This window comes from Numenius arquata, chromosome 3 (genome assembly GCF_964106895.1).
Source record: "Numenius arquata chromosome 3, bNumArq3.hap1.1, whole genome shotgun sequence".
In the NCBI taxonomy this organism is placed as follows: domain Eukaryota; kingdom Metazoa; phylum Chordata; class Aves; order Charadriiformes; family Scolopacidae; genus Numenius; species Numenius arquata.
The window spans coordinates 4,929,676-4,949,964 of record NC_133578.1 but is presented as its reverse complement, the minus strand read 5'-3'; the positions used below and the strand labels follow the sequence as shown (position 1 = coordinate 4,949,964).

The window sequence follows — 20,289 nt, the reverse complement described above, 5'->3', positions numbered from 1 at the left end:
ACAATCTGAAAAAAAAAAAATGAAGAGCAAATCTGTGGACTGGAATGCACCCTACTTGTAATGGGAACAAAAAGCTGGCAATGAAATATAAACCTAAATCACAGCAGAATGACCTACTTTAAGGCATTTGCCAAAGAGACAGTGTTTTAGACAGCTCCTCTGAAGTAGCGTCTTTATGTCTATGCCATCTGCAGATTTATTATTGTGCTTTAGAAAAAAAAAAAAAAAAGGGAAAGAAAAAAAAAAGGGGAAAAGAGAAACCTACAGTGTGCCTGAACAAAACTCAGCCTCATCTATAGGAAAGATTCCAGTACTGTGGGCACCACACCCACACCTACTGATGTGGTCCAAGTTTTTTCTTTAGAGGCACCTAATTAAGAAACCCTGACTCATTTACATGGATACGTTTGATCTAAATTACACTCCAAACCACACCAAATTAGGAGCATCTGTGAATGCAAAGTGTTTGTTCCCAGTGACTGGTAGAATAGGGCCAGTTCTGGACGGCACATGTTCAAGTGACGAAAAATATTTCAGATGTAACATACTTCTGAGACCCACTTTTCCACTAATAATTCATAATGAGTTAAACCAGTATCTCTGCTTGAACAATTATTTCAGGCTGTGAAAAAAATGTCATTTTACTTTTAAAAGGAAGAGAGGGGGAAGTAAAGGGGTGGTAGACAGCCATCTAGTTTGGTTGTTGTCCCCGATAAAGGGCCTTAACTAGCTGTAGCGTGCATATTATCAGATATACATTGCTCCTGAAGTCTGGACTAAACACAAATATCTATGAATGATAAGTCCTTATTCACAAAGGCTTTCTGCCTTGTGGTGTTTTGTCATTAACCCACTGTGCCAGCTTTCCTAATGAATCCAAGCAAAGAGCAGGGTCTCAGCCCAATGAGGTGGTACCCTACCTGCTGGATAACATGAAAAATTCAAGACCACCAGATTTGAGACCCATATTTCCCTTCTGGGCTGTGTTATTGGTGCAATCTGATTATGCCTGTTTGTGTCCTGAAGATCACTCCACAAAAAAAAAAAAAACAGGTCTTGTGGCAATTAGGGAACTTTTCTCCCACTTTCCCACCTCCCCAAAAGAGAGAGCAGGAGGGACTGCAGGAGCCTCTGGTTGCTGCTTTGTTGCCTTACAGTCTAAACTGACAAACTAAAATTAAAAAAAAACAAAACAAAACAAAACAAAAAAAAAACCACAACAAAAAAAACCCAACACCTTTATCTTGTTCTAATTTAAGCCATAGGAGTAGCCTGAGCACTGGGGAGTACAAATCCGAATTCCATGCTGGGTTAGCAATTCCCCAACTACTAGTGCAATTTGGCACAACCTTCGGATTTGGCCCATGGTGTTTGGCAGCCACCTTTTATTCTTCCCCTCTTTTATACTTTGTGAATAGTCTAAGTTACATAATGCCAGTGACAATTTGTTTATGGCAAGCATTAGAGTCACTGTTTTATGATTACATTCAAACTTTAAGCCACATTCTGACATCTAAGGATCATCTTGCGTTCTCATATAATACATACAATGAAGGTTTGTGTTCCAGTAAGGGGGGGGTGAGGAACTTTATAAATAACGTGACTCCTTTTGTCTGAAGAGATTTTAATACATTTGTCTGATCTACTGTTTTTGCAGTAGCTAGAATATAATTTGAATATATTAATATTTTCAGCAACTGTGCTCAGGGAGCCCAGTTAATAACTTATGCATGGATATATAGATACACTTCAGACAGAGGTAATGTTTTTAGCCCTTATGTTGGTAATACTTAGAAACACACAATGAAAGAGTCTGTTCTTTCCTCCTCTTTGTTGTGGGCATGCATTGTGATGGTATGGAGCCAGTGTTCTTTCTGTTGTCTACACAGCCTGGATTCAATAAGCAGTTATATATGCATATTATGACAATGTGGTCAAGGAAACCAGATTTTTTTACTATACCTTCATGTGCCTGTACAGTATAAAATCTGGTATTTATTTTTCTTGTCCTCATTCAATATGTTAACAAAATCATAATTTGATACAGGTTATGTTCACTTTATAATTAAAATTATAGAGTTAGATGAAAATACAGCAAGATGTTGCTGAATGGAAAATATTTATCTTTTTGTACATTACGCATTATGGTGCAATGTAAAATCATAAATCTGTGGAGCGGCTAACTCCAGCCAAGAGTACAAAAACTCTCCTCCTCCCCTGGTCCACAAGATGCAACCAGTTCCCTCCCCTAAGCCAAGGTTTTCTACACCCATCTCAGCCCCGCTGTTAGATGGCATTGCCACATCCTCTCCAGAGCTTTGCTGTGGTCTTCTGGAAGAAGACTCCATTCCATGGAGATAAGCCAAGAAAAGGGAATTCAGAAAAGTTCCATATTTTTTATGGATCCCGTCAATCTGTCTCCTGCAGGTCTCCTAGCACCTTCCCGGACAAAGTGCAAACTTTTCACACCATGTTCTCTGTGTCAGCACTAGACTCAGCCTCCCCAAACCACCTCAGGATAGCACTTCATCTGCCTTGAAACTGTTCCCACTTCCCAGATCATTGCCGTCCACATTGCCGAGTCCAGGCCTTCACCAAACACTATGAGCAATCTTGGAGACCCCAGTGGCGTATAGCATATGGGACAGCCCTACAGCATATGGAAGCTTTCCAGTAAGTAAAGTTTACTGTGAACATCAGTTTGTCCGTAGTCAAACTTTCATTCCAGAGAGAGTTTTCAGTAGGGCTTTGACAGTAGTAGTAGCAGGCAACTTAAGACCACCTCCTAGGACAACCCAGCTATGTTTCCATATCTGGATAACTGTCTCATAAAAGTGACATCAAAAGAAGAAGTTTCCCATTCATTCAGAGCATCTAACCCATGGAAGTCATTGCAGCTGTTACGGACACAGTGTCAGCCACAAGATTTTTATCTCAGGGCAAATTTAAAATCTTGATGAATTTGTTTTGAATCTCATTTGACTACTACGGTGAGGAACTGCTTAACCCTTCTGTGCTACATGCTAACAGGTTTCCATCACTCTTCATATTAAATTATACTTCTGCAGCTCCACCTCCTGAAACTACAATATTTGCTTCCTAAAGAGGCACTTTCTCAGCTTGTAAATCCATTTACAACTATTCACTTAAGGTTAGATGTTTTCTGCTGGAGGGGAAGGTCCACGCACGCAGCACCTACAAAAAGTGTCCTGAATTTAGCTTTATCTGAGAGCAAGACAGCCCAGTGTCAGTGGTCTTCTGGAGTTCAAGGCAATGAAAAAAAAAAATCTTATGCAAGGCATTTAAGCTTCATCTCCAAGAACAACATGCTTTGCACAACACCAACAAGCAAGGCCATATACAGGGATGGACCCATTTGGTAGGTGGGCACTGTTTCTCTGTGACTCTATTACATGCATTGAGGCATTTTACTCACTTAACCTACGACTGGGAGATTTGATGTCCTGGAAGGTGCTCACTGAATGAGCTGTCCCAAGATTGATGAGTATGACTTGATATCAAGACCAAGACTGTGCCTGTTGTTCCTAAATCCTTCGATGTCAGTCAAACACGATTTCAGTCAGGAGGTCTAAGAGACTCGTGTATGTTTTCTCACCAGTTTTTCTAACTATGGATTTTGATCAGGGTCAGACAAAAGCAGATATTGGCAAGTCCGGTCACTTGCAGCTTCAAAGATGAAAGAAACACAACTACAGAGAGAGGTAGGGCTGCCTGTATAGAGAATAAAGACTTCTGTATAGTGTCTAAGGCAGTTAGACCACAGTCATCTGAGACCAGTACATGTGTGAAGGGGTATTGGACTTAAAAAGGAACTAATGAGAAAATTCAAAGCCAGTTTAAAGCTGGCAAATATTGCAGAACTTGCAGTACTACAAAGGGTGCATCTTAGAAAGACACAATATATGGAAAAACCTCCACTCCAGGCGGTTCGTGCATTTAGTGCAATGGACTATACACGTGCACAAAAAATAAACATCAAGCTAAGGTGAGTGGACAAGACACACAAAGTGTAAGTAGAAAAGACAATGCTGACATAGTAAATTCATTGCTCAAGGGCAAGTAAAATGTAAATAAGTTTAAAGAAATCAAAGACTCACGGCACATACTCACTAGTGCATTTAAGAGATACATTCATCCTACTCATGTTCAATATCAGGGCTGAAACAATCGTGATGCTGGGAGGCATGTTAAAGCATCTTTCAAATCTGATACAAATGCAATGCATATATATTGCAATAGTAGCTTGTGGAGAGCTCAGAACTGAACCTGAAAGAGTAGGAATCCTGGTTGAGGTCAGATCCCGTATAAAATCATCTCTGTTGGGCAAACCACAGCAAAAAGACTTTCATTTTAAACAAGATGGTGATAATATAGGTTTAAAAAATGGAGATTTTATACTGGGGACAATTAATAGGTCCATGTTAAAAAGGTTTTCAGTATTTAAAAAGACTTGAAACAAAACAATTTATCGAGTAATCACGTATATAGGAGATCATGAAGAAAAACTTTGGTGAGAGTTTGTTCTCTGACTTTCGTGGAATTTTTTTCCACATTCTCTGATTTCAACATCAAAAATTACTGGCTGTCTCACAAAACTGAATATTTTGTTCATGACGCTGGACAAAAAACAATGTGTTGTTAGAGAAACTAAGTTTTTCACCAGAAGCTCTAGATTCACCAGCAAAGATGTATTTCTGAGCATGTTGTGTACAGTTCAGCATCCCAGGTTGAAATTCCAGCCAATTGCCACTTTTGGGCTTTAAGTCAGAAAGTAAACCTGTCATATCCAGGGCTGAATTATTTGCTGTCAACTGGATTACCATACCACAAAAGGGCTATAACTGAAGGCTGCAAGAGGTTGTAGATTGAACATAGTCAAAAGCAGTAATTCCACTTAGTAAAAGTAAATATCATCCAAAATGAGAAAAGTTAAGCTTATATAAGGTGAAATTCTGACTCTATTCTGACTCCCCGTCACTGGGGGTTTTGTCAGTGACTTTAACAGTAATCAAAATTTCACTCACTGTCAAGAGAGATGCTGCAACGGATGTGATGAAGTGAAAGTTAAAAGAACTGCTAACCTGGAGCTTCCAAAATACATTTTCTGAGCACAGACTGCTGTCTAACTCGGTGTTCTCCTGACATAGCAATACAAACAGCCCTTCTGGGGACCAAGGGAATAAGACTGTGTTAGTGGAGCACATCTAGGATGCGCAGGAAGCACTCCCCTGCTGGAACTGCTGAAGTTCCCACTGTTCATCACGCTATGGGCCATGGTGGAACTGGTCTACTTAAGCATAGTGGGGTATAGTTTGTGAGAAGTGATTTCAGAAAGCTGTAACATCACTGAGTATCAGCGCCAGTGCTGACACCCTTCCACCTGAGCTGCTCTTTGGAAAGATGGGTAGAGATTACTGGGAGAAAGAGCATAGTAGAGGGCTGCCAGACACGCTAAGTTTATTGGGAGGAGGATGATGATTATATTCTAATCATAGAATAGTTTGGGTTGGAAGGGACATTCAAATGTCATCTAATCCAGCCTCCCCTACCATGAGCAGGGATATCTTCAACTAGATCAGGTTGCTCAGAGTCCCAGCCAAACTGGACTTGAATGTTTCCAGGGATGGGACATCTACTGCCTCCATCTTTTAGTATGACCTCCAGGCAGAATAGAATCATAGAATAGTTAGAGTTGGAAGGGACCTTAAAGATCATTGAGTTCCAACCCCCCTGCCATGGGCAGGGACACCTCCCACCAGACCAGGTTGCTCAAAGCCCCATCCAGCCTGGCATTAAACCCCTCCAGGGATGGAGCATCCACAACTTCTCTGGGCAACCTGTTCCAGTGTCTCACTACCCTCACAGTAAAGAACTTCTTCCTAATATCTAATCTAAATCTCCCCTCTTTCAGTTTAAAACCGTTCCCCCTCATCCTATTGCTACACTCCCCCATCTCTCCCATAGGCCCCCTTTAGGTACTGGAAGGCCGCTATGCGGTCTCCCCGGAGCCTTCTCTTCTCCAGGCTGAACAACCCCAACTCTCTCAGTCTGTCCTCACAGCACAGGGGCTCCAGCCCTCTGATTATTTTTGTGGCTCTCCTTTGACCCTCTCCAAGAAGTCCATGTCTTTCCTGTGCTAAAGGCCCCGGAGCTGGAAGCAGTACTCCAGGTGGGGTCTCACCTGGTAGAGGGGCAGAATCACCTGATAATATTCAGTCTCATCACCTTTCTATTTTTCTTACCAGTAAATCTGAACCAAAGAATGCAATTTATGTGCGTCTGCAAACAAGGCTCCATGGTGTCTCTGTGTGCTTTCCATATGCCCTCTGCTTTGGGTGTGCTGTAGAAGGGTGGCTTCTTTCACTGAGTTAAAAACAAACAGAACTGGTGGCTCTACTTTTTTGCAGCATATTTTTTGTTTGTCCATCACTAAGCATGTCAAAGCCGCAGTGTCCCCATCAGAAAACAATGCTGTTAATAACATTAATCCACCTTTATTAAGAGCCTTTAACTTTATGGAGAAGTACCAAATATTATTAAGACAAAGACAAAAGGATAATAAGGAAATGTGTTTTTTCCCTTGCTGACCTAGTTTCTAACCTCACTTTAAAATCTTCCATTTATTTTAATTATGCTTAATCTAAAGCTAAGCTCACAAATCTAGCAAACTTCGGGACTGCTTTTAAGTGAATTTTCTCGCCTGTCAGAGTTCCTCAGGCTTTCTGTGTTACAGCTGGAAGTTTATTTCCAGCCCGGACACAAAGTTGAGACAGCTCTCTGCCCCTAGGAAGCATCCAGCACCGCTACTGTACCACGCGTGAGCTCAAACGCTACCTTGCTCGCATCGAGCCTGTGTACAGCATTCTTCACAGAACAATTGCAGTCCTTTTCTCATCAGCCGTAGCCAGAGGCAGTAATAAGGGTGAAGGATATCTATCATGAAAAGTCCAGTGTCAATGTGTTCCCCCAATTTATTTACTGACCTTCAATGCAACAGCCATACTCCTGACCCTCATGAGATGAAGCCTAAGGGGAAATGGCACTGAGCACCAATTCCATATCCTGTTGTTCTGTGGTCTAAATTAAGTGCTAATTAATTACCACTGGCATCTTTGGCATTGCCTGTCAAATTGGATTTAGGATATCCTTTCGCTGTTTAAACAAATAGCCCTACATCTAAAGCTAAAATCCCAAGTGTTAGCGTTTTCTTTACTTTTAAATTTTTATTTAAAAATGCAGCAAGTGTGTCCATGGATTTTGCAGGTAGAATTCAAATAAAAGAAACAGGAATTGATACTGTCAATTTTGATTAATAGTCCCTCATTAATAAACATCCTGTTATTCAGTTTCCACCTGCAGTTGCTGATGTTGCCTGGAATCAATTAACTCATATAATTTGATTTATTTTACAAAGACATTTTTGGATGTGCTGTGCTGATGATAAAGGTTCTATATTTACAATTCTTGATTTAAGGGAGATTGTTACTAACTGCTTTTTATTTTTAATGTTACAGGGAAATGTAGCTTCAGGCATTCTTGAACGAAAATATTTAAGCAATTTAAAAGTTAAAGCTTTATTCCTGTAAAACTATCTGTTGCCTTCTGAGCCACACAGGCCACAAAAGCGTACAGATCTAGGACCTCTGACAGGTTCGTCTTTACAATAAGCTAGCTGTTCTGCAGAAAAAAATCAGAAATAGAATGTAATACCAAAAAAAAAAAATCAATCACAGCAGAAGTTACACCACCAGCCAAAAATACAGTTAAAGGCTCTATGTGTTATATCTTTGTCTGAACATACATTATTCTATGTAGTCTCACACTGCCTTTATCACTCTACTATCCAAACACCTCTAAGAAACGCATTAGCATCTGCCTAACATCTGTCACGGGTGGTTTTGTTCTCTCCCATCCTCTCCCCATGGAGAGACTCGTGCTTGCAGTGGTAGCGTGGCTTTTGAAGAGGGGTTCAGTGTTGTTTGAGGTATATATGCTGCTAGAGGGCTGTTAGAGAAGGCAAAAATGAATGCCCTGTGCGCGGAGCTGCAGCCAGAGGAGTCTGAGATGTTTCTTAAGGAAGTTCATGGCCTTCAGCTGACTCCTACCAACTCCTGCTGTCCCCAAACAGGCAAAGTTGCTCAATAGCAACTTGCGCTGTGATGACACAGACTATCCAGATCGCCTCCTTCCCCTGATCTTATGAACATGAATCAGAACCAGTTTGCATTCACGCACAAAAAAACCTAAAAACCAAGCCAAACTGGGAGGACAGAGTGCTGGTTGTCAGTAAATGGAAGAATTTAGCAGGTCACCCATTTGAATCAGTCTTCCAAAATGGAGACCTGGAACTTTTGCAGTAACAGGGAAGCTTTTGTAGAAAGATTTTGAACCCATTTCTTTGACACAACATGGCTTGGGCCTGAGCCTCTGCTCACACCGGGCTCTTCAGTGGAGCCACAACAGCGTGGAGGCGAGCTCCTGCCCTTGCTGTCCATGCCATGCTGGGTCACGTGTGTGCACCCTCTGCCTTTGGAGCTTCTCTAACACAGGAGATGCCCAGGAAAAAGAAACAATCCCAAGGTTGAGATACAGGTATCACGTTAATCTGCTCTCTTCATATAGCCACAGCCAAAGGCGGAGGCAGGAGCACAGCTCCTGTTGTGCAGAAGAGCAAGCAGGACTTCACAGAAGCACATTCCTGAACCAAGCCCTTGTAGAGGCCTGAGTCCCTCTAAATATTTAAATAAGCTTTTACATCTTGGTTTCTATCACCTGGAAAATGAAGACTTTCTCTACAAGACAGGCACTATGTGAGGTGTGTGCAAAGGCAAGAGCACACGTGCTCTTCAGAAAGGACCTCATACAGGTAGCAAGGTTCACCCAATGGCGAGAAGATTTTATTTTTAACTGTTCTTTTATTAAACCAGGCGAAGCCAGAATAAATGCCTTTCTTCAGCTTTTTGGAGTCTATTCAGCCAACTGTGAACTGATGTTCGGAGTAAGTTTAGCTATTATTTTCATTGAGGGCTAGACTCCAGGGCAGTTCATCCAGCGAAGGACTCGTGCTGCGAGATATGCGGGGCTTCCCCCGAGGAAGCCCATTCTCCACCAGGTCCCTGTCAGCTGTCCAGGTACTATATATAGCTTATCCAATGGTCAGATTTAAAGGCTAGTCTGCAGAAGAAGACAGTGTCAAGCGCTCGTTCCTGTGTCCCAGAGCAAATGAAGAGAAGGGCTTTTTCCCAAAGAGCTGTAATATGAACCCACAGCTGCAGAGCACAGGAAGCCTATGGAGTTTCTGTAGGCCAGGAGCCATGGAGGCTATTTTCAGCAAAAGCAAGCTCTTAAGTATGTCTGAACTATTTCTGACCCCTCTTGTAACATATCATACGCCATGACCTGGTTTCTCTATTACCCGTCTTGGATAGCTATTGTTTCCAATGCAACCTATGGAGCAAACAGGAATTTCAAGTCCCTCCGCATTTTACACAGGCAAAAGAAAGTAGCTTGAAACTTTATTAGTCCACTGTGATCCCTGAATTGTGTATATTTGTTGCACAAGAAACCAAGTGGCACATTTTGAAAAGGACAGACGTTTTAGTGTTTTGGAGCTCCTCTATAAGCATAAAACTCAGGTTGTAGCTACACATGCACAAATTCCCCCCCCCTCCCCCTCCTCTCCCAACACGGTATACAAATTTCACAAACAACAAGCTGGGGATTCAACTGATAGTGTTTGCATTTGCTTAGCTTCATCAGCTGGTGAATACCACTGTAATACAACTGAGCAAATCAGCCATAAAGCCGGTACATAAATAATAATGAGGTTTAGTTTGCATTCATAAAATATCAAGAATCCCAATTTATTACTAAATTTTAAATTTATCTATGTCACAGTGCAATGAATTGAATGGTTTACACAAATAGAGCTTATGGTATCAGGGGCTCACTTACCACCACTTATTTCCATAAGTCCCTCAAGATGGCTCACGGGCCCTGCACCCTTCCTCTTTTGCTGCCTCTCCAAAGCTGGTATATCCAGCTGGATATGGATAGGCTTTGACCTGTTATAGAAGATCACCTATTATTTGTGTTTTAAGAGGACTCTCTCAAAGCCAGACTTTGTAGTTCAGCTGCCTTTTAAGCACCAAAACCCACTTAAGTTCTTCCTGAAGAGCAACTGCTATAGCTGAACTGAAATAAGTTTACAACAGCAGATGATGTTGCAGTAATACACCGTATCTCAGGGAAGTATGTAACAGGCCTTAAATGGAAAGGAAATACATTCAGAAGAATCCTGATAGTTTATCTGTGCATCATTTCGTACTTGTGCTTCCTTCCCAACACTGAAAAACCCGTCTGCAAAAGCACTGCCAAAATGTGCTTATACACACACAGACATTATCACTTTGTAGGATGGTACGTTTTATTATCAGGTTATTTTCCAGTACATTTGGCACAGTTAAGGTAAGTATATTAACTTTACTTCCAAATAAAGAAAACAAAGTTGTACTGAATGTCTCAGCCATTGTCAATGAGTTAAGAACTGACAGGAGGTCCAAGTAATCAACCCTGTCTACTGCGCCGAGCTTTCCCCTGGGACACCTCTTCTGATCATACCATGTATCTGAGTGGCATGGATGTAGAATTGCTTTCAATAAAGATTTTATTTCAAGCTTGGATGATTCCTTCCCAAATGTCTTGTCACTAAAGCAAAGTATGTAATACCTGTTATTTTTTAACTCCTGTGAACCAGCATTTGGGAAGGAAAGGGCCATAAAATGTTGAGCTAGAAACTCTTCATCATAAGAGTCAAATTTTAACATGCTCAAATTGATTGGAAGCTCTGCAATAGCAAAAGTCAGAAAGCTGCTGCCTGAAAACTGGCCCAAAACAGTGCAGTGAAAAGACCTGTTAACAGTGTTATGGTTGAGGTGAGTTGAATGCAGCTGAGCCATTCCCCGAGCTGAGTCCTTAAGCTAAAACATTATGGTTGTATATGCCCAAGTATATATAGGAAACAGATATTAGATAATTTGAGGGTAATTATTGGTAAAGTGAATCAATGGGGTTCACAGATTTAACCCATTAAGGCAGTTCATAGGAACTTATACATCAAATCAGCTCCGTTGTCCATGAGGATGAGCAGCTCTGGCCGTAACAGTGGTCACTAGCATAGTTCAACAAAAGCACCAAACCAGCTCAAATGGGCTGTCATGGAATAATATGCTTAGAGAGGAGTTGGTTCCTAATTCTGTAAGGTTAGTTGTTATACCAAGAGGACAGGTGTCACAAGTACATCATTTTTTCTTCTTCCTGGGGAGTTTTCTTTATTCCCACACATCTTTAATCTTTCTTCACCTCTGTTTAGATCTTGGTTTCTGTCTCTCATGTCAGGGACTTCCCTAGTTAAATAAAATATTGTCCATAATGCTGGTGGACAGGATTTTGATAAGATCAAAACCTACTTTTATCCCTCTGTCCTCTACTGAATTCAGAGGATGGCATTTCCTACACTTGCCATTCTGGCCCATAATTTTTTACCAGGTGGCCTGTTCTTACTTTTCTGATCCCCCCTTTTTGTAACATGTTGCACTTTAGTGATAGTCTATTATTACTAGTTCATCGAAGAGCAGCAGGATTGTCTTATTGAAAAGTTACCCTTAGACATATTTTAAACCAGTAAAAGAGTACTAGGCATGGCTAAAACCAGTTCTGCTAAGGGTAGAAATGTCCCTGACGTTGAGCAAACTTAAATCCTCGTAGGCTGGAAACAGCTAAGAAAGCAAGGCTGAGGAGTTCTCAGTGCAGCTAGCAGAGGACAGGTCTACCCTCAAACACTCTCCAGCCTACAGTAGAAGTGCCCTTTCCAATGGGGTTTTCCTCCCTAAGTACGCTGACTTCTCTCTCTTATTTTTTATGTGCAGTAGGAACATTAAAAAGGCGAGGAATCAGAGTCACTGTTGAAATACTTTCCCCTTCTCAGCAGTTACTACAGAGTAAAAATGGATGAAGAACATTTCCTAACACCTACTGTGTTTGAAGTAATAATCCAGTGTGCTTTCCAAATGTCAGAATTAATAATGATTTTATTTAGAGAGTTTGAAAAGTGTAGGTTTAATGGAACTAGAGCACCAAACTCACCATACAATGACCCTCTTAGCTGTAGAGTTGCCCTGCTCTCAGTCACACGCTTTCCAGCTTACGGTTGCCTTAGCAACGGCCAAAGCATAAATTCCAAGTATTTTTGCTTATATATCTGCCATTGACACTAGAGCCCTCCTATCAGACACTTCTGCTGTTTTAATACATCATTAATTTCATTACTATTAATAATGAGAACTGTATTTTCTGCATAGCTCCTAACTTGTGATCTTAAACGACTGAAGCCATTCTTGAGGCTCACTTATTTGGGGAGAAAAAAAAAATAAAATCTTGCACAGCATAACGCCCAAAAATTTCTTGATACTGTTCCAGTGTCTGTGGCACTGGATTATAGATTGTTTCTAAAATAATCTTAAATTGATGGATCATTGCTCCTTTCATTTGGGTTTGACAAAAAGTAGCTCTAGCATTTCCTTTCACTTTTTATGCTGTAAATGGCGTATCACTCTTTTTGTTCTTTTTCTTGCCAAAAAAAGAGAGTTCTTGCCCATTTTGGGGGGGGATTTTATCTTTTAACAACTCAGTTTCACTTAGAAGCTAGAGTAGTAGCTTAAATTGTGCATATTTGTTTTTGTGGACAGATGAAAAAAACAGCAGTTACAGAATTTCATTGGTAAATATTTGTGATTTATAAAGGCATAAGGTCCTAAACTTATAATTATTTTATTCAGGTTGGACTGAATTCTTTCCTTCTTTCCCTGCAGTATCTGTATTTTACCAGAAATTATTTAACTACTCAGACTTTCCATGTTCCCAAGTTTGCTTGGTTTATAGTTTTTTATTATGGTCATCAAAACAAGTATGACTGCATAAATAGAAAATATTAAGAATTTTCAAGGGATTTCATCAACACAAGAATTATTACACTAGTGTTAAGCTTAGAGGCCACAAATATACACGGATGTTCTTAGTGCCACATTCCATATCCATGAACCCAACAGATAGCTAGTTCCTCTCCCTTACCAATGTACGCCATGCACATCCTCCCTTGCTTCACACCATACCTTCACCTCCTGAGAGCTGAGCTACCACAGACCATGTGCTGACAATGCCTTAACTTAAACAGGACTTCACATGCAGGATGGCACCTCCGGGAAATATAAGGGGAATTATTCTGCTTCAGAAAGATGGCAAACAAGGACAGAGGGGTTGTCCATCCATCTTCCATTATATGTGTCCACATCAGAAACATAAGATCTCAACCTCTTGCTCCAAATTTTACAGATAAAGGAAGTCAGACCCCTCTTCTCCCTTCAATCAATTGAGCTCTGCCACCACTATTTTCACCTTGACCCTGCTTATCTCATGGTCCACTGCCTCCTGCTCCTGGATAGGTGTTTCTCCTCCAGCTTCAATGCTGTCCATCATCAACACCAACACATTGCAAAGCCATGGCTGATGCTAAATTGATGATCTCTAAAGTTACACAAGATACAACTGTTGAATATGTTTTTTTCCCCCCTGGTGAACCAAGATCTTTACCCACGCTCATGTTAACTGCAAATACTTAATCAGTTTTCCAACTTCTAGTATGTAACAAGCTCAACACAAATCAAGTTCTTCTCACAGGGAAGATGCAAGCTCAGTGTATGTCCTTCTGCGTAAATGGCAGGAAAACAACCTTGTCACCCCTGTAACAAACATTTTTAATTGTCCTAAAGATATGTGATGTCCATCAGAAGCCCACACAGTCATTTGGCAACAAAGCTCCTAACTTTTGTGACCTTCTGAACTCCTAACAGAAGATATGATATGTTAATATTACCACAGAGGAAAGATAATTATTTTTTTTTTACTTTATAATAAAGATGTTATATTTTAAGAAACTAATAATTAAGCCAATCTGATTAGTGCCATATGGAGAGTGTTTTTTGCAATGGACACCACAGTTACAAGCACGAGGCAGAACTAAGTAATGCTTCCTATTTATATATGGGGAAAAAACACAAGCGTTGATGTTCAAGGAACATGGCAAACGACAAGATTGGCAGAAATCCACAAGAAGATGCTCTTTGCTGTGTGACCCACCTGCTAACACAAAGGAAACCTTTTTTTTTTAAGTGACTGTACCCATGATGTCTCAAGAAGTTTCTTTCACTTATAGTGTAGCTTGTTGTAAATTCAACAACAAGTATGGGAAAACAGAGACAACTATGATGATTTTTAAATTGCTGTCTGGATTTTAAAAAGGTAAACAGGTGACAATGAGTGAGAGGGGGAAAAAAGCAGAACTTGGCTTCAACAGTCCACTTGGAATATTTAAGTTAAAACTAACAGGTTAAAGAAGCACCCATAAATTCAAACATTTACATATTAAAGTTACATTTAGTTTGCATTCCTTGGTAGAGCTGTGTAATTTATTTATAAAATATGTATCTTAATTTACTAGTCTTTCCAACCTAGGATATATTCTGTATTCTGAAGGGTGAAAGGAAATGGATTTCTACTTAGTTCATACTCACCACTGCAGAGATTTATGCGAAACTGCCTACCTAAACTCCATCCATTAAACCTATATTGTTCTTAGACCAGACTTCTCCATCCTTAATGTCATTTCCACTAGAATATTAAGTTTTAATACAGACATAAGATCAACTTTTAATAATAATAGTCCTCCTCTTGTAATTTTGTGGGTAATAAAGATATCAAAGGTTATAATCCTTACCATTATTTTCTAAGTCATCTCATTAAGGTATGTGGTCTCAGTGTCTTTCGAGAAACTTTGTGTCAGGATAAGGCATACAAAAGTCTTTAGTTATATAAATTTCACAATCCATTTCAGACCACAGTAACCTTATTGGATTTAAATTAGCAGAAGAAATGTGTTTCATATGAGCTCTATATTAAGGGGCTTTTTTTGTTTTCCCAACTCTTTCAGTGCTGGAGACTACGTTAGGAGAAGCAGAGAAGCTTCTCCCTGGAGCCACCAAAGCTGTTGACACCAAAAGTGTTTAATTCCCTTAGCGTAAAGAGCAATCCCTGCTTTGGGTATCTAAATATATGAGCTCAGAAATTATTGCACACATGCCAACTAATGCTCATTCATCAGATATAACTGTGCCCTGATATAAGAGTACTGTAAATGGGGCTCTAGACCTCCACCCTGCACACATCTCGCTGTCTGGGGCTGACTCTCCTTTGACTCTCCTCATTTGTCAGGTTGGCAGAAGTTGTCTTTTCCCTCCCTCTTTTCCCTTTTTTTGATAACTTAACCAAACAAACACCCCTGTTAAGAGTATCAGTAAACAGTGCCTCTATGTACTTCAAATGCAACAGCGACTCCTTTGACATCCCTCTTTTTTAACCAATTATTTCCTTTCGTCAACAGGATAGCAGCCAAGGAATCCGTGAATCTTATGTCAACACAAAGCTTAGGAATTGTGTTTGGACCAACACTCCTTAGACCTGAAAAGGAGACAGGGAACATGGCAGTCCACATGCTGTACCAAAATCAGATAGTTGAACTTATGTTGAGTGAGTACAGCAAGATCTTCGGCTCTGAGGAAGACTGACAGACAGGGCCTGTTATTGAAAACGTTCACATCTGTCTTGATGTCTAATATTTTTACATTTCTGTAAACATATTTCTGAAATATTTCTTTTTCTTTCAAGTGACAGATGCCTCATTTTGTGAAAACTTAATGATGATTTTGTGTTTAATTTTCAAACATTGGAATAAAAAATATTGTCAACATTTGCCTATATGCATTCTGCATTAACCCTTTGAGAGTTTCATTATGCTAGCACTCCAAGTGTCACTTTTTTTGCAAGCTGAGCATACAGCATATGGCCAAAGACCATAGAAAATGCTGTTTACCAACATATGCAATGGCACAGAAAGACAAATAGTAATTGAGGAGATTTGTGAAAAATGGATTAAAATATGTATATTAAAGGCAATGAATTAAAACAGTGATAGCAGATCATTTGTAGTTAATCTGAGCATAATTTACCTCTCTCTTTGATATATATTGAAAGTTAAAGACATGATGAATAATCAATTTTCCTACCCCAAGTTCAAAAAAAAGATTACATTTAATACTTTTAAACAAATAATAAAAATAAAAATATCACACCACCACCAGAATGTCACTATTTGCATAACAGTGCCTAAAAAAATTAACAACAAAATAGGAACTTTGGCATTTTTACTTAAATGCAGTACATGAAATGAAGACATTGCATGACTGCTCATTTTAATGTAACATCCATTTTGATTCTTCATCACACTGTACATCTGCCCGCTTTCCCCAGCTATCTCATGTTCTGTAGCATTTGTATTGTGCTCCTGAGGATGCTTTATTGGTGAACTACATTAAATTCATCTAGAAAGAACTTTAAAAAAAAGCCTTTTCATATGCCCTTAGGATTACTTGGCTAGACTTGAATCAATTTATGCATTTGATGGTTAGTTTCAGTTGTCATGGATAAACAAAAGGGTAACTGTCTAGAATATATCAAATATTGTTTCATTTTGAAATGTATGTTTCCAGCTATACACATCTCCTACCCTGTTTTGTAAAAGTATTCTGCTGATAAAATGTAGACTTATGTTTGACAGCTTTTTAATCAAGTTCAAAGAGAATAAATAAAACTAATCCAGTGTGGTAAAGAGTCTGTCTGGTTATCGATTTGTTCATAAAATGAAAAATAAACCATGTAAATAAGATGTGTGAAACACAGATCTAGAAGCAAATATTTAAAGCAATTAAAGACCCCAAAACATAGGATTAATGCATAGGTCTGCTGTGCACGAGAGATATGTCTTCAATATCACCTCAGCAGATCATGGATTACTTCAGTTTTCACTTAGGATCATTTTGCAAAATACCATGTAATTCAAGAAAGGTTGTTCCTCAGAGTGGTCATTTATAGGAACAAACAAATAATGAGGCCTGATCATTAACTAAGACCGAGGTCTTTCATTAGGTACTAACATAAGCAGAAAATAACACCAAGAAAACATAAAAACAGGCCCCAAGATGTTTTCTGACTTCATACATGTCTGAAAAATCAAGCAAAACAGAGGGGTAGTGACTGGTAATTAAAATTAAAAACACAGAGACAAACAAACATCTTTCCCGTATCACAAATATTCCACATAATCATTTCTGAACAAAACTATAACATTCTGGAGAGCCCAAATTCACTTTACTTTCAAGAAAATATTTTTCATGTTAATGTCAAGCCATGAGTACTTAAACAGTAATGCTTTTCAGCATCGTCGTCTTTAGACTCTTTTAATAGCAACAAACCAGGCGCTGTTTATAGCCTGTGGAAATGACTGGAAGAAAGATAGTCAGAAGTTCAGTCTATTCCTTAATAAAGACCATTCACATTATGGCCCCACGGGTGCTCACAATCATGCTATTGAAGTAATTTCTGCTATTACTGGAAATGAAAAGTTCACTTGTTACTTGGATCCTGTTGCACTCAGAAGAAAAGATTCTTAATTAATTAATTAATCTTCTTTTAAGCTTTCTTTGGAGCATGGAGACTCCTCTTTTCTTGTTTTTATAAGCAAGACAAGGCTTATGAAATGAAACCGTATCTCTCTTAAGATCAACTGGTTGTTTGGAGGGGCAGAAGGGAAAAAAATCAAGCAAACTTTTGGACACATAAGCCTTTCTTTGGTTTTGAAGGGTTCCTTACATGAATTCTGTACAAATGTGCTGACTTCTCTACAAAATGCTTTGTTTAAGATAGAAGCCTGATATGTGGGCAGCCAGTTCTGGGGGGATGCAAGTGGGTCTCATCAGAGGAGTGCAATTTGGAGCACACAGCAGATGTCTATCCTTCCTCATCCTGACAACAGAAAGGAATAATCATGCCTTGCTATCAAGCTGCTCCCTTCCCCAAGAGACCAGTCTTCTCCCTGTCTCCTTTAACATCTACATGAACTCAGTGGAAAAAATCACTGACTCAACTGTTATTCAAAGAGGGAACCTCACAGCTCCTGCCATCAACCCCTCAGGGCAGAAGGCAGCCAGACAAAAGATGGTAAAAACGAAAAAGAGAAAATTATTTGCAAGCCTGAACTGCAAAGTCATTTCTTTTTTTGCTCCTGCTCAGGTAGTTTGCTCTTTGTTAACTAAGTTCACAGCCCAGGGCTCTGTCAGGCTCTTTTGTTGCTGGACACATACATTTCTAAATCCTAAAAACATCTAAGTTTGGTCTGTGTCCATCATGAGCAATTCACTGGGCCCATATCATCACCATATTGTTCCTCCCATTGCTACTTGCAAGAATATTTACTATGACTTGGCAGAAGTTTTGCTCAAACTTTGCTAAATTTTTAGTGAGTCAAAATTAGATTTGCAGAAGACCTTTTTTTCAGGAGCTAGCTTCAGTTTGAGAAAGAATGCAGATACTTTAATTGAGAAAGACCACAGATACTTTAAGCTAGGAGCTGTTAATGGTAAATGATCAGAAAAAGGAAGGCTGAGATGGTAGCAGAGACAAATAAGTCCAAGAATCAGTGTGTTTATCTGCATCTTCTCCCTATACAGAGTATCTTCTGCTCAAACTCATGTGAAAAGACAGCGGTCCTAGTAACTGGGATTACTATAGTAAAAGAAGACATCAGAAAGCGACCTGTCATGGAACTGAAAAGGGCATTTCCAGCTAGAAAGATTTCTTATTGAAATAAAATAAAAAATCTATTTATTGAGCCTTAATCTTTTGCAATAAAAATTGTCCTTTTTTAACACAAGCAATCCAACAGCAAAATAGGCTTTCTGAGCAAACGAGGAGGAAGACAGACTGACTTGCTGAGCTACAGCTAAAAGAGGACATGTAAATTGCCCTGGACAAATTTTCATCCCTCTTTTTATTTACAGATATGTATATTAAAAGCAATATGCATTTTAATAGTTCTTTAATTCTCTACTAGGACAGCCACAGTGCAGATAACATTCAGCTTGTTTTCATAAGCACCCCATGTTGCAACAGAGGCAAAGACTGCCATTCAGACCAAGTGACTCAAGAAGTTCAGCTAATCAATTACTACGTACATAGTATATAGACCACGGGTAGAGTTTGGAAAAAAGCTGGAAAGTAAGTTGGGACCACAATCACCACTCTAATCAGGCAGCGGATAGGTTTTACGTGGCTAATTCTCAGAAGAGGCTGAAAGACAAGCCTCGGGGAACGCACATATTATCACGGCACAGCAGGTTCCCCTGTGCAGCATTCCTGCTTCAGAGAGGAAACGTGGAGCATAAGGAAGCTGAGCATAATCACAGAAGCAGGTCTCAATCACAAGTCCTGATTTTTGCAGGATGCGTAAATGGCGCCTAGGGCAATGCTTGCTTTGCAGAACATAAGAATCTTCTCTATAACTTACTTCAGATTTTAAAAGAACCCACCTTCCCTAAGGTTGTTCAGTCTGGAGAACAGAAGGCTCCAGGGAGACCTTACAGCAGCTTTCCAGTATCTGAAGGGGCCTACAAGAAAGCTGGAGAGGGACTTTTTACAAGAGCATGTAGTGATAGGACAAGAGGTAATGTCTTTAAATTGAAAGAGGGGAGATTTAGATTAGATACTAGAAAGAAATTTTTCACTCTGAGGGTGGTGAGACACTGGCCCAGGTTGCCCAGAGAAGCCGTGGGTGTCCCATCCCTGGAGGTGTTTAAGGCCAGGCTGGATGGGGCTTTGAGCAACCTGGTCTGGTGGGAGGTGTCCCTGCCCATGGCAGGGGGGTCAGAAACTAGATGATCTTTAAGGTCTCTTCCAACCTAAATGATTCTATGATTCTACAAGAACACAAGAAAGATCTCCAGCAAGTGGTCTGCTGAGGTTGAGCTGTACCCAAACCCTTTGCTGCTTGAAAGCTACAGCCCTTGTTAGTCAGTTGGCTTCACTGAGGGAATGCTTGCAGGATACTACTGAAGCAGCAATATCATCCTTGTGCCAAATCACCATGTGTTATCACAGCAAATGAATATACTTTACCATTACTTATATGCTTCATGCTATTTTTACACTCAGCAATTGCATCCTCCCAAACATACCTGGAATGCTATGAGAATTAATGCCCATTTTTCTTTATAGATCCCTGTTACAAAGCTCTGGTTGCACACTGGATTCAAAACACAAGCCATC

The 20,289-nt window shown here is 39.8% G+C and overlaps 1 protein-coding gene across 1 annotated transcript in view; it reads left to right on the top strand.

Moving 5' to 3' along the window:
- The window catches only part of ARHGAP15 (Rho GTPase activating protein 15), a 333,370-nt gene extending 316,575 nt beyond the window's left edge, over positions 1-16,795 (top strand). Inside the window, exon 14 of the mRNA XM_074145377.1 lies at positions 15,515-16,795. Coding sequence (XP_074001478.1) covers positions 15,515-15,698 — 184 coding nt within the window. The 3' untranslated portion in view covers positions 15,699-16,795. The remainder of the gene's footprint in view (positions 1-15,514) is intronic.
- Positions 16,796-20,289: the final 3,494 nt, after the last annotated feature.